The sequence below is a fragment of the Castor canadensis genome, chromosome 7 (assembly GCF_047511655.1).
Source record: "Castor canadensis chromosome 7, mCasCan1.hap1v2, whole genome shotgun sequence".
Taxonomy (NCBI): domain Eukaryota; kingdom Metazoa; phylum Chordata; class Mammalia; order Rodentia; family Castoridae; genus Castor; species Castor canadensis.
Window position 1 is genome coordinate 63,682,394 of NC_133392.1, and position 14,162 is coordinate 63,696,555.

At 48.8% G+C, this 14,162-nt stretch overlaps 1 protein-coding gene across 29 annotated transcripts in view; it reads right to left on the reverse strand.

Moving 5' to 3' along the window:
• Positions 1 to 7,047, reverse strand: part of Camk2g (calcium/calmodulin dependent protein kinase II gamma) — a 60,108-nt gene extending 53,061 nt beyond the window's left edge. For 17 of the 29 annotated variants that reach the window (XM_074079200.1, XM_074079192.1, XM_074079204.1 and 14 more), the window contains exons 1-2: positions 6,904 to 7,047; positions 5,435 to 5,529 (exon numbers count right to left, since the gene is read on the reverse strand). In XM_074079200.1, the coding sequence (XP_073935301.1) occupies positions 5,435 to 5,529; positions 6,904 to 6,968 (160 nt within the window). In that variant the 5' untranslated portion in view covers positions 6,969 to 7,047. Of the gene's footprint in view, positions 1 to 5,434; positions 5,530 to 5,826; positions 6,000 to 6,903 lie in introns of those variants that run through there. The other 12 variants (XM_074079195.1, XM_074079184.1, XM_074079188.1 and 9 more) reach the window with 3 other exon arrangements.
• Positions 7,048 to 14,162: the final 7,115 nt, after the last annotated feature.

Here is a 14,162-nt window from a genome sequence, read left to right on the forward strand (position 1 = left end):
AAAAATAGCTCCTCCCAGGGCAGCAGCAAGCAGGGGGAGGGGAAAGAGAGGGAGGAGAAAAGAAGGGAGCAGATGGGAAGCTGCTGCTGCTGATGATAGGCCTCAGGAAGTAGAGATGGTGTTGGGGGGGAGTGGCTGGAAATGTCCCCACTATGGAGTCCAAAAATGTGGGTACAGATGAGAGTGGAGCCTCAGCCAACAAGGAGGGATTTGCTCCACTGGGCTTAGAACACTAGGGGCAAATAGAGAGGTGTGGGGTAAAACAGGCAGTTATGACATGAACCAAATACCTAGAAGCTGTGTTTGAAAGGGCATAGTCCAGGAGGAAGCAGAGGCTGCGATGCCTGAGGATGCTGGAGTCTGAGCAGAAGCAAAATCATGAGCATATATAAAGCTCAAAAACAAACCCCCAAACAAACCTTTAATACCTTTGTTTCCCCAATGACCTGGAACAGATCTTTCTGGTCATGGGCAGGTGACAAAGGGCCTCTGCAGAGAGGTACTCAAGAAGTGCAAAGTACCCATCTCTTCCTGTCACCACCCTTTTGATACCCATGGGACCAGCCCTTGTCCACTTGCCAAAGCTGTTCAGAGAGAAGCAAGCACAGAGATGGGGCAGGAGCTGCTTACACACTGCCCTCCCCTGCCCTGTCTCCAGTCTCAGCAGAGAATGGGGTCAGCCACTCACCTCTAGGATTTCAGTATAGCTTCTGACAAGGGTATGATGACAAGGGATGAGAATAAGCAGCAGGAAGAAAAGCAAGGGCTCTCCTATGAGACAAGGCCACCTTCCAACCTCCATCCCACTCTTGATGCAGTGCCTCAAGTCCCTCTGGAATGTGGGTGGAAGGGCAGGGTGACAGGTCAGTGTTGTGTGACTAAGTCTTACAACTCACATCATGAGTGTATGATGAAAGTGGCCCAGCAAAAGCCTTGGCAGGAGAGACCTCCAGCCTGCTCCCTTATCTACTGCAGAGAGAAGACTAAGGAGTACAATCGCTTAAATGTAGGATGCCATTTCTATTACCAGATACTGGCCTGTTTTATCATTAAGAGAAAAACAAGGGTTGGCATACAACCTCCTTAAATGCTTCCTGGAGTCCCAGCATTCCATTGCAGCACAGAGCCTCCTCCTGCTCCACTCTTTCCACTGCCACCTCACCCTCTTTTCTCTTCCCCTGACTTCACCCATCTACTTAACAGGAAAGTCTCACTTAGAGATACTGCAGGGGACACAAATGTCATGGGGGCTACTCAGGCCAACACCAAAGGGGTGGGGACTTTCACCTGGCACCATCCAAGGGAGATCCCATTTCAGTCTCCAGGGCCAGCTGGACTCAGAAAGGGACAGTCTTTGCCCTTCTTGTGGCCAACCTGCCACAACACCAGCCACTCAGCTTGCCACAGCCTTAGATACACTGACACCCCAATCTGGAGCTCAGAAGGAGGCCCCTAACTACAAAACAGCTAATATGCACAGATGGCCACATACCAGCAGAGACACCACCTGGGGAAGGCTGGGCCAAAGTGTGTCTGGTGAATCCCAGGAGTGTGGAAAGAGCAACTATTACTGCCACTGCTGCTGATTTTAGATAGCATTTCTTAAAGATGGCTCATGGACTACCTGCATGAAATTTGTTGAAGCACATGTTAAAAATGCAGATTCTGAGGCCCCTAAAGCAGAGTATCTGTGGATAGAACCAAGGAAGCTGCATTTTTAACCAGTACTCAAGGTGAGCCTTACACACACTAAATTTGAAAATTACTGCTTAGAGGAAGCCCCAGCAGGAGTCCTATAAGGCCATTATCAGCAAGGAAGGGAGAATCATAAGCTACATTGCCTGTGCCCCAAGCACAAGTTTTTACCCTCATCTGTCCTCTCCTCCAGCAGCCTAGTTCCCTGGATCAGAAAGGGGGAACCCAAGCCAGCACCTGGGTACAAGGGTTCCAGCAACTTTACTCTGAATTTCCCAGGAGCTAAAACCAAAGCCAAAAGGTGACCACGACTAGTTATGTGGTCTTCCTACTCCATTCATTTAACGTGTATGTGCTCGATATGTATCAGGTACTTTACTAGGGCCTGCCTACGCAAAACTAAAGAAATAGATAAGGTTCCTTCCATCATCTCCCAAGTTCCCACAAAGAGGAAGGCTTTTCTTACACATAGCTTCAATGGAAATTTTTTCACACGGGGTATACAGATTAAATAAATAAATATAGCAGGTGCTGTAACAGATTTCATAACACTATTTCTGGTAGCATCTCTCAGTAAGGCCAAGGGCATTTCTCCAGTACCCATCTTAGTAAAAGGAACTGGAATCCAGATAAACAGTTCAAATACAGAGATTTCTTATGATGCTAATTGTCCCAAGGATAAATCCTAAGCTTTGTAGAAGGCAGAAAGAACCATTTGCCCTTCAACTACAGCAATGTGGGGAAAATACTTTGGATACAAGCAAAGAGAACAGGATATAAAATGTTATGCTCCACGAGGTGAAAATCTGTATGCATATGAATAAAGATAAGAAGGGAATATGAAGATTTAAAAATAAAAAAAGACATAAGGGCTCAGGCTCCTTGGAGGGGTGCTCTTAAATCTTAAAATAACAACTTATCATTGCCATCACCTGGCCCACTAAAGCCTGCATCAAGCCTATTTTAAATGCCTCCTTCAGCCTAGCAGAGCTAAGTTGAGAACCACCAGCTCTTGTAAGAGCCCCAACTCCACACCTAGCACTGTACTGAAGCAAACAGAGTGACGTTATGTGACTTCCAGTGACAATGTAGGTAGGCCGCAGAAAAACACAGTGCTCAATGCACTTCTGCATGAACTCCTTACCTGACAACCCAGGCATCAAAGTAAGTCTCAGAGGCCGTAATGACAAGAAACAATGGTCCACAAGGTGGCTTCCTATCCAGATCTGACCCTCCCCGTCCCCAAGAAGATTAAGAGATCTCTCCACAGGCCTCCTGGGCCACCTTCCCAAGGATGCCAAGAAGTATCTCTATACCCTCTTTCTTTCCTTTCAGTTTGCAACAGAAAGAATCACAAACAAGAAAACAAGATGACAGGGAGTCCCAGTAAACACAGCAAGCCCCTTCAGACCTTTATAGGTGACCCTGGTGGGCCCACTACATTCCCAGACACAGAATTCTAACATCTGTGAACCCCTAGCCAAACAGACAGCGATGAGTGAAACCCAGTCCCAGTCGCTACACCTTTATAAAATATACAGTGTAAACTGAGAGCCTGCTGGGAAGCCACAGCCTTTACTTCCTAACCCCACAGGCACTGGGCTAGTGGGGCCCTTGATCCAGTCCTCTCCAGGAGCTCACATCCCCCATGCCTCGACCTGCAGCCTAGCATCCTCTTGCTCCCTCCATCTCCAAGACAACATCCTCCCACTTTCCCACCTCCCAACAGTACTGGTACCTACACATTCCTGACCCTCTTTTGGCATTTGAGCCTACCTGCCAGGACCAAGCCTCTGTCCCAAAGTTTACCTGGCACATAAGCCAGACAACAGAGCCCCAATTTTGGCATATCCATTTCTCAAGAGGGGGAGTTGCTGTCTGAAGCATATGAGTTTACACAAGAAACCTCTTCCTGAGTTGGAAAAAATATTCAGAGAAATTAAACCTCATCCAGTTTGGACAGGGAAAGAAAGATACCAAGAAACCAGTTGAAAAAGACAGGACAAAATGGAAAGAAGATGAAGAAGAGAAAGGAACACAGTGCAGAAAAGTTCAGGTGGGTAGAGAAGGAGTAGAAAATGAAAGCCTATAGCAGGTAGCTCCACAAAGTCACCACACCAGCCATCTTCACATTCCTGGTTTTTGGCTTCCAGCTCTCCATCCCCCCCTCCCCATCTCTGGGTCAGAGGACACTGGTAAGATGAGAAAAGCAAAGCACTACCTCATCAATTGGAGATGACAGACATCGGCCCCATTTATAATGCACTAGAGCTATGTGTGTGGGCACAGGAAGGTACCCATTCTCAACCCAGTGTTCCTGCCTGCACCTTCCATTATTAGCCAAAGGATGTCTGCCAGAGCCCAGTCACTGTTGTTCTCCCCCCACCCCAGGGGAGAAGGGCATCTGACCACCCACATATCTCTATGACAACCATCGCCTTGGACTCAAAGTTACTCAGAGAAAATGAAAATAAACAAGCCAACTTTATAGCCAATGTACATGAACAGCGAGAGACAGGGGTTTGGGTGGGAGACAGCAAAACAAGCCCTGTTGATAGGGACAGACTTCCAGGCCAGAGAGACATACAGACCTGCAAAACAGGTCCCAGATCAACTGGCAACACGACAGAAGCCCACTGTCATCGGTGTGGAGTTTTATAGCTTGTCTGAATGCTTGGGACATCTATTACATCTCTTGCCCCAGAGATGCCCCCATCATACTGGCCAAAGCCCACTCTTCCCCAGAGCATCTGTCCTGGCTCCTAATATATTTACAGCATTCTATTGACCAGCTCTAATTCCCTCCTCTGAGTATCATAACCTTTGTCCCTGGGCTCCAGGACCTGACCTCTACCCAGTCCTATTCACTGAGCACTTCACATATTGCTGGGTCTAGACCTGTCAGATGAGGTAAGCTTGGCAAGCGACCAATACTAGGTTCAGAGAGTGTATGTTCAAGGTGTTAAACGTAGGCTCTGGCCCTACCAGCCTCAGGTAGGCAGGTATTTTCAGGAGAATCACACAATTGAGGCTCCAAGGCCTGGACCTTCATGCGCCTCATACTCTGAGGAAATGCAGCACCTGCCCAGACCAGGCCATTGGGATTTCCAGACCATGAGGCATCATCACCCTCCTCCGCCCAGGACAGACTACATCTGCTACTGCACCACAACTTTGTAATTTGATCAAAAAAAAGCAATCAAGTTCATCTGGCAGGATTTGTTCCCGAGAAGCCCTGTCAGTAGCATCCTCCCCTGGTATTTACAGATTTCCTTCCCTTGGGAGTCTGTTCTGCCGCCTGGTGGGCAGGGGAGGCTGAATTCGTCAGAGCTGCTCACTTACTGCATTTTTATCCTAAATTATCACTAGGGCACAGGGACTAGGACAGGCTTGCAGGGGCCACCAATGCCCCAAGGAGAGAGTGCCCCAAATGAAGAGCTCTCCATTCCATTCCACCTACCACTCTAGATCCTCCACCTCCCTAGAAACTAACTCCCTTGGACTTTCAGGTACTACTCCAGCTACCCACATCTCTTATATGCTCTTGATTCTTTTCTCTTTGAGTGCTTCCAGACCCCCACATAACTCCTTGCCTGGCTTCAAAGTCCACCCACCCTGAAATTCCAACTCATCTCCAAGTGCTAAAACATGTACTCTGCTCCTAAATCCTACAGCATCTGCAGAAGTCATCGTCTCTAGAGGGATTCCCCTGGGAGAACCCAAGATAGGGAACACTCACCTCGGGCTGACAACTTCTTGGTATTGATGATTTTTGCTGCATATTCCTGTGTGGAGGTTTTCTTCACACACCTGCGGACCACAGAGAAAGCACCCCTGGAGGGAGAAGGAGGAAAGAACTGGGACTCCGAGCAGGGCAGAGTAACACAGACACACTTCAGGTTTGAGGACAGTGATGCTCCCACCACCAGATTTTCAGTCACACTCACACACCAGCGCAGTGACCACCACCAGCTAACATGAGGCAGAAGGATGAGGCCTTGCCATGACACTGAACAGATGTGGGTGGAGTACCACCTGGTTCCCACCTCCTCATCTAGTCCCTGGGCAAATCAACAGCCCTAATCTCAGGCTGTACATCAGGAGCTGGTGGGTGATGCTTCAAACACACACCTGCTGCATCTCACTGATAGCCCTGCAGTACTGGCCAAAAGAAGAGGAGAGAGAACAGGGAGACCCTGCCCTTCTGTCAGCAAGAATAGTTGAGGGTAGGAGAAGGACAGATTAAAAGGAAGGTTTGATTCCTTGAAAGAGAAATTTCCCTCGACCATGGGGGAAAGTGAGCCTCACCGCCCCCCAACCCCAACCTGCTTCATCCCACTGCATCCCAGGCTCAACTGACAGCAGGGAAAGAGAGGACACAGTCGTTGAGTCTGACATCAAAAGCTCCCCTTCCCCATATTTTCCTCTACGTGCCGGGACAAATGGGAGCTTGCACTCCAGGGCTCTGGAAACGTGTAGAGGGTGGGCAGGGCGGGGGCTGCAGAGGCCAGGCTCGGCAGCGCTTGGACGGGGGGGGGGGGGGTGGAGGGGTGGGGAGGGGGGAGGCCAGGGCTGCGGCGGCGGCGGCCAGCTCAGTGCAGAGGGGAGGGGGATGCTGCGCTGCGGCGCGCGGCTCCCGGGACCACTGCAGGGATGGGGGGAGGGGCCGGGGGTGTTGCAGCACTGTCCAGCAGCGGAGCTGGGATCCTGGAAGCGGCACTAGCGGGGGGCGGGGCCGGGCACCGAACATCCCCCCCCACACCGGGGCACCGCAGCGGGGTTGGAGCTGCAGGGCTGGGGAGGGTCCTGAGTGCCAGGCGCATGGGACCTAGGGACAGGGTGCAGAGTGAGCTCGGGAGCAGGGTGGGGAGGGGGCGGTGAGCAAGCTGGGCCTTGGGGGAGAGCGCCTGAAGGATGAGGGAGGGGCGGGGCTGGAAGGCGCCCAGAGCAGTTCGGGGGCTGCAGTCCCCGCGGCAGCGAGAGGTGCAGCAGCCCCGGCAGCTGCTGCAGGGTGCGGAAGGGGCTGCCGGGCAAGGAATGGGAGGCGAGGGGGCCCTAAAGGCAGCACGCGGGAAAGGCTGGGGGTGGGGCGGATCGAGGGGGCGCTGCAGCGGCCGGTGCAGGGCCGGGGGGCGGGGCGAGGAACCGCATAGCTCCCGGGCGGCAGGAGGAGGGTTGGGGCCGCAGCAGGAGTCGGGAGGGCCGTACTTGCCGAGCTCCTCGAAGAGCTGGTAGTCGTCGGTGAAGCGGGTGCAGGTGGCTGTGGTGGCCATGCTGGCGGGCGGGCGGGCGGGCGGGCGGACGCGGCGGTGCAGCCCGCTCCGACGTCGGTGCACAGTCACCGCCGCCCGGCCGAGGGAGCAAGAGGAGGAGACGGGGCTGAGCCCGGCAGCACCGCGAGACTTTACCGGGGAGAGCGAGGGAGGGAGGGACACCCCCGCGCCCGCCCGCCCCGCCCCGCCCCGCCCCGCCCCCAGCCCCGCCGGCCCCCCCCACTCCCGGCCCCCGGCCCTCCCCCGGGGAGGGGCCTCCCACCACGGGCCCCGCCCTGCCCCGGGAGCCGCCCAGGCTGGGCCCTGTGCGCCTGAGAGCTGTGAAAGTAAGGGTCGCAGCTCCGGACCTCCCATTCTGGCGGGCAGAGCTAAAAGGCTCGAGAACTGTGGGCACGTCCCGGGATGATCCTGCAAGAGTTGGAGTGCGAAAGTGGGTTAGCAGTGGTGTAAGAGTCCAGACCACCGAGCCCTCAGGAATAGGCCTACACGTGGGTCCCAAGCCCCTATCTAGTGGAGAGAGGGTCAAGGTCAAGAAGCCCCCATTCAGTGCGTAGCCAGCCTCCAGTAGCCTTCCCTCAAGAAGCTGACAGTTTAGACTTATGCAAGCATCAAAACTATTATAAGCAAAAGAAAACAACAACAACAAAAATCCTTTAAGTTCTGATCAGAAAGATGAGGCCAGGGGCAAGGATACAGGTGGAATTCTGACTTCCTCCACTCCACCTTTAGAGATGAATGCTTTCTCTAGGCCAGTAATGAAGAGGGGAATGATTTAATGCTTTGTCCGTTGGTGGCTAAAAGAGCAAGTGGAAGCAAGGGGAAAGCATCCCCATTTTCTTGTAGGGCATCCTGAACTTTTATTTTATAGTGCTATAAAATAAATATATTTTGTAGCGATATATTTTCTGGTATGAGAGTTAGAGCACAGTAGAGTGAACTTTGGATCAGACTGCCTAACCTGATTTCTGAGCAGCTTACTGATCTTGGGTAAGTCACATAATCATTCTGTCCCTTATCTGAGAATTTGGAATAATAATATCTACTTCACAAGATTGTGAATATTTAATAGGCTAGATCACATACAGCACTTAGAATAGTACTTGGTACTTAATTAAACTGTATTTGCTGTTATCATTTGTTTAATATTTGCCTTTCCACCAAATTGTGTTCTCCAGTGGGGCATGGCCTCTGCCTCCTTTATTCACCATTGTATCCTCAGTCCCAGACCCTCATTAAATATTCGTGGAATGGCGGAAGGAGTTACCACCTTTTCCTAGGTCCCCAACGTCACAGGTTGGTGGCCCATAACTGTATCAATGGAAGAGAAACAGGCTGGGCAGATTCCCAACTTGCCCTGGCAGCTATACCCCAAGTCAGGGACCGACCCTAACTGGGCAGGGTGGAACTCAGTCAACTGCTGCTGCTGAGACTTGATTACAGCAGGATGCCCACTGGGAGCTGGGCCTCCATTGTCAGCTAGCTGGAGCTGCCAGGGTAGGCAGCAGAGAGCCCAAAAGGCCTCAGCCTCTCAAGCCACCTCCCTGAGGGGTGGGAGGAGCAAAGCTCTCAGGGAGGTCTCCCTTCCTTTCCTTACCTAGTAGCACTGCTGGCAGCTCTGAGAACCAGACTGCCCAGTGGAGATGATTAGGGAACAGGAGGAAGTGGAACCCTGGAGAAGTATTGGCAGAGAGGACCTAGGAAAGGGTAGAGGTGACAGGAGTGCTATGCCCCACCCCTCCCCAGGGCAACAGGAAGTAAAGCAGTAGAGGTTAAGGCCACTTCCTACTTCAAAGCACCAAGGGTGAGAGCTAGGTCCCAGGTCCCAGAATGGGTAACAATGAGCTTATAAATGTGGGAATGCCAGTTAAGTCTTGAGTTTCTGTCATCTCTTCTCAAGGCAGAAGTGACTACTTGCCTGTGCTCCAGAAATGGAGACGCTGTGTCAGTTGATCATCAATTTGCCCTTCCTGAGTGCTCAAGGTGACTTGGTTCCTGACCTCCAAAGGATGATACATGAGATTTTATATTCATTAATGTAAAGTGGAATGTGGAGATGAAGAGAGGTCAGAACAAACACAAACTAGGACTGTGGGGTCTCTCAGGGGAAAATGTGAAAACAGCACTATAACCCTAACCAGTCTCATGTGCCTGCCAAGGGAGATTTATCATCCTGGCTGAGGGTGAGGTCTCTACACAGGGTGTTTAAAGGTAACCATATAAAGCACTTTGCCTTGAGTCTCTGGGTAAAAGGAAGAATGATGAAAAAATATTGAGGTGAAACTTGAAAATGACTCACATTACTGTGTAAATGGAGCTAGCTGCCCTTCATCAAGTGTTCATCAACTGCCTACTATGTGCTCGGCAGTGCCTTTTACTTGTGAAACATCAAATAAAGTGGAAATTTAGAATTCACACAATTAGAAGGATCCATTCTCTTCTTTTTACTTTCTATCTACCTCACTTCTCCCACCCTCCCTCACTACTTTTCTCAACAACACAGAATCTGACGTGTCCATGTGGAGCCTATAGACACTTCTGCATATACACACAAACACACGCCCTCCCACACACTCTCCTTGATCCCCATTGCTGTAGCACCCACACAACCTCCAGCTACCCCACAGCAGAGGGAAGATACATACAAATAATAAGAGCTCACCAGCTCCCTGCACATCAGTATCTATGGCAACCTCATGGGGTCCACAGACTGAGCTGTTCCGGGAGCAGTCGGTCCCCTGGGCAGCGCCAGCACTCAGGCAGTACCCAGAGCTCCAGGAACAGGGAGTAACACATGAAATCAATGTCCTCATAACCACCAGAAGTACCCTACTGGGTAAAACCCCTCCCTCATTCTCATCTTTCTTTTTGAAGCCAATGAAAATTACACTATTGTCCCCCTTTCCCAATGAGAACTTCCCTCCCTAATACTGGAATATGAGTTTAGGTACTTACTCTTCAGATCTATGGAAGATGGAGCAGCTGGAAGTGAAGTATTTCTTTAAATACAAGGAGGAGGATGTCCTTGGAAACACTTTTGGGGAAATGTTGTAAAATCATTTCTAAGGGAATTAATTCAGTCTTGTGCCCCTGAGGGGTTTTCAGGCCACACAGAATTCTACAGCTTACAGGGTCATTGTCCAGCCACTAACCAACATATATATTGAGGTTCTATATAAGATTTCATTGCAAGTAAGATTCTCTAACTAAAAAGAAGCTAGAAATTTACTGGATTAGTGCTTCTGAGAGCCCTTCCAATTCTAAGATTCTCTGACTAATTTTGGAGAAATAAGAGTGATGAGGTCATGAGCTCTCTCCAAGGAATTCTAAGAGAATTTTTAGCGGTAAAGCATTTGAACCTGGAGAAAAGATAGGATAATGGGGATAGGAAAGCATGGGCTGGACAAATGAAAACATTTAAATAAGCAATCCTAAAACCACGAGTGAGGGATGCATCTCTCTTCCCTTAAATCACATTACAAGAGCCAATGGACTTTTTCAAATCATAACCATGCACAGAAAACCACATTGGCTCCCTCTCCAGTGAGAACTACCCCCAACCAAGTCACTGTCCTTGGTGGAAGTGCTTCCCCATCCTCCTGAGAGCTGAAAAAAAAAAAAAAAGACTAAGAACCACAGATTAAATCAATGACTGGGATTTCTTAAAGGAGGAATTGAGGTATTTGAGGTGGGGGGCTGGGTTCCTGAAGACTTGGGCAAAGGGGACTGAGATTTTGGAATGAGGGGCTGAAGCTATTTGAGGTGAGGACTGAAGTGCTGGGTACAGGAACTGAGGTATGTGGACTAGAGTCTGGGCACTACGATAGAGCTGAGCTCAGAAATTCAGGTGAGTTGTAGGAGCATGTAATGTAATGTATTTGGGGTGAGAAGGGAGGTATAGGTCAGTGGTGGAGTGCTTGCCTGAGTTCATCCCTAGCACTGAAAGAAGAAAATTACCATATGGAATGAGGGACTATTAAGGGGGAACTCCCTTCCATTTTCCAGTCAAGAACACGGGATTCAAAGGACAATCTGGTCTTGGCTTTCCTACCCCTCATGTCTATGTCAGAAGTTCCTTTGCCTCTTGTCCCCTCTGTCATCCTTCTATAGACTACGCACTCCTTGAAGAGCGTAGGTAAATTTAATCTTTCCCCTTGTAACTTCATCCCTTACCACAAAGCGAGGCATAGAGTAGGCGCTCAATAAATAGATGTGAAATAAATGAAGTATTGGGTACATACGCATGTGATATTTGAAGCGACGAGGTGGTAGAGCACGGTGGAGCATCATCAGAGGAAAAAAGGAGGTGCTCGAGGAATCGGGGCTGGCTGCCTGCACTAGCGGGAATGATGCGTGGAAGAATGGCGTGTGGCGCCCCCTGGTGTGTCGACGTGAGGGGCACGGGGAGTTTCAAGGGAGGACCGGAGCTGTTGGGAATGACAATGGGAAATGTGAAGATGACAAAAATCACCTCAGTAGCTAGTAGTAGTTTAGGTAGAGCTTGTTCCTTACAAGGCACATGTACTAAGCAAGCTATATAAGCTTTTCTATCTAACTCTCACCACCACCCTGTGAGTGCAGGAACTATCAACACCATTTTACAAAGGAGGAAAACTGAAGTTTATAAAGGTGAAATAGCTTGCTGAAGGGCAAACAGCTAATAAGAGGTAAACTTGTGTTAATAAGACTGAAAGGAAATGAATAGAAAGAGATGGAGGGCAGTAAATGGTATAGGGGGACAATTCAGATGTGCTTATACTACCAAGGGGATCTAGATTGGAATCTTAAACTCAGTGTGGACTTGGCCCCACTGAAGACACTGCATCCAGGCACTTATTCAGAGAGACATTAATTCATTCATTCATTCATTCATTTTATTTAACACTTTCTCTGCTCTAATCACTTGAGAAACGGAAGCAACTTGACCAGCAAAATTCCCGCCCTCACGGAGCTTACATTTTTTAGGCAGGCAATGAACCTAAAAAGAGGTAATTTTAGACTAAGTTCTATTACAGAGAAAATAAAATCAAATAATGGTGATGGGGATGACAGGAAAGGGAGAATATAGAGAATTCTTTTAGCTGAGGTGCTCAGGCATGGCTTCCTTCAGAAAGTACCTTTTAAGGAAGAACCACATGTTGATAAAGAGGAAGTTGTCTGAAGATCCAGACAAGAACATCCTTGTTGGAAGGAACAGCGGCAAAGGCCTGAGATAAAATTGTCACAGTATATTCAATGGGGTGAAGAGAAGGCTGGTATAGCAAGAAGAGAGTGGGCAAGAGGGAAGCAGTGAGAGGATGGAACGTAGAGGCCCTAATAAACCCTACTGTTCTCATACAGTCACCTTCAAGTTCCTTCTGTGGCCTCAAACCCTGTAGCTCACAGGGAGTCCACAAAGGCAGGCTATATCCATACTCACATACATATGAGACCTGAAATCCCAGAGCAATGTGAGAAGATTCCTTCACCAAGGACAGACATAAATCTAGGCCTGGAGCCAGAAGTGATGCTGTTCCTTGGCCACTACAAAAGCTGGTTGTAAATGTGAGGATAAGATGACTTCTCAGCACTCCAGGGGGCCCAGGCATGGTGTGTTAAGGGTTTCTTCTGAAACAGCCAGTGTCTCCTCTGTCTGCTTAGACAACTGTCTCCTTATCCTGGCCATTCTTTAGCCCTAAGTGCTAGAGAGGATAGAAAAATAAGCTAGAAATAGACCCTGTCTTAAAGGAGATTTACACACAGGGACAAGAAGATAACCATGATAATAAACAAGTATAGAAAAGATAAGTACCACAGTCCACCTCTGCTCTTCCCACCCCTCACCTTGTGTCTATCCTCCAGTTTTTTGCTCGAGTATTGCTTTCTCCAAGTAACTTTCCCCTGACCTTTTGACCAGATCAAATCTCTGTAATGACAACCTCAAGGTGGCATCTACAAGCACTTGTCCCGAGTGTAATTTTGTACGTCTGTATGACAATAGACCTCATGAGGGCAGTGTCTATGTTTAACCTGGTAGCTACCTGTAGTGTCTAAGGTGCCTGGGATGTGGTCAGACCTCAATAAAAGCCTCGAAGACAAAAGCAAAGCACTATGGGACTTTTAAAGAGGGATTAAACAAATCCGTAGGAACAAACAGAAAAAACTGAATGGAAGAGACGAAAAGAGAGGAAGTATATTGGCAGAAGGAAGAGCTGAGGAGCACTACTAGTAGAAAAGAGTGTGAATCACGCCCTGAAATACTAAGGGCTTGGCAGGTGTTTGGGAAACTGGGTGGAGTCAGGTGAACTGCAGGAGAGGAGAGGCAGCAGGGGGAAAGAGACCAGAAGACTGGAGACCAGTCAGATGTAAATGGTGTCTTATTCTAGATGTAAATGAGTATAGGTAGGCTTATAGGCCAGGCAGAAAGGACCTGAATCCAACTTTTTGGACTCCAGGGCAGATCCTGAGGCTCTCTAAAACCCAGATCTGAGTTATAGATGGTTGCCTACCAGACATTTCCACTTGAATGTTCTATGTCCATCCAAATTCAACATGATCCAAATCCAGATTAGCCAAATTGAGAGGCAGTGTAGCACAGTGGTTAAGAACACTGAAGTCCCTTGCCATTCAGGAGGCAGAGATTAGGAAGATCTTGGTTTGAGCCAGCCCTGGGTAAATAGTTTGTAGACCCTATCTCAAAAAAACAAAAAAAAATCACAAAATAGGGCTGGCAGAGTGGCTCAAGTGGTAGAGCACCTGCCCAGCAAGTGTGAGGCCCTGAGTTCAAACCCCAGTACCATCAAAAAAAAAAAAAGAGGCTCTGCCTCTGACTAACTATGGGAGTCTACTCATTTTATGACTTCTCTGTACCTCAGTTTTCTCATCTGTGAGATAGGGATATTAATGATCTCTCACATGATTTTTTTTTTTTTTTTGCAGTACTGGTGTTTGAACTCAGAGCCTACACCTTGAGCCAGTCCACCAGCCCTTTTTGTAGTGGGTTTTTTTCAAGATAGGGAATTGTTTTCCCAGGCTATCTTGGAACAGAGATCCTCCTGATCGCTGCCTCCTGAGTAACTAGGATTACAGGCGTGAGCCACCAGCACCTGGCATCACAAGATTTAAAAAAAAAATTAATATGTTAGCTATTTATTTTCACTGACAAAAATTGCATAAGCTTACGTACATGTTTTTAAAAAGTATACATTTTAGAATGAC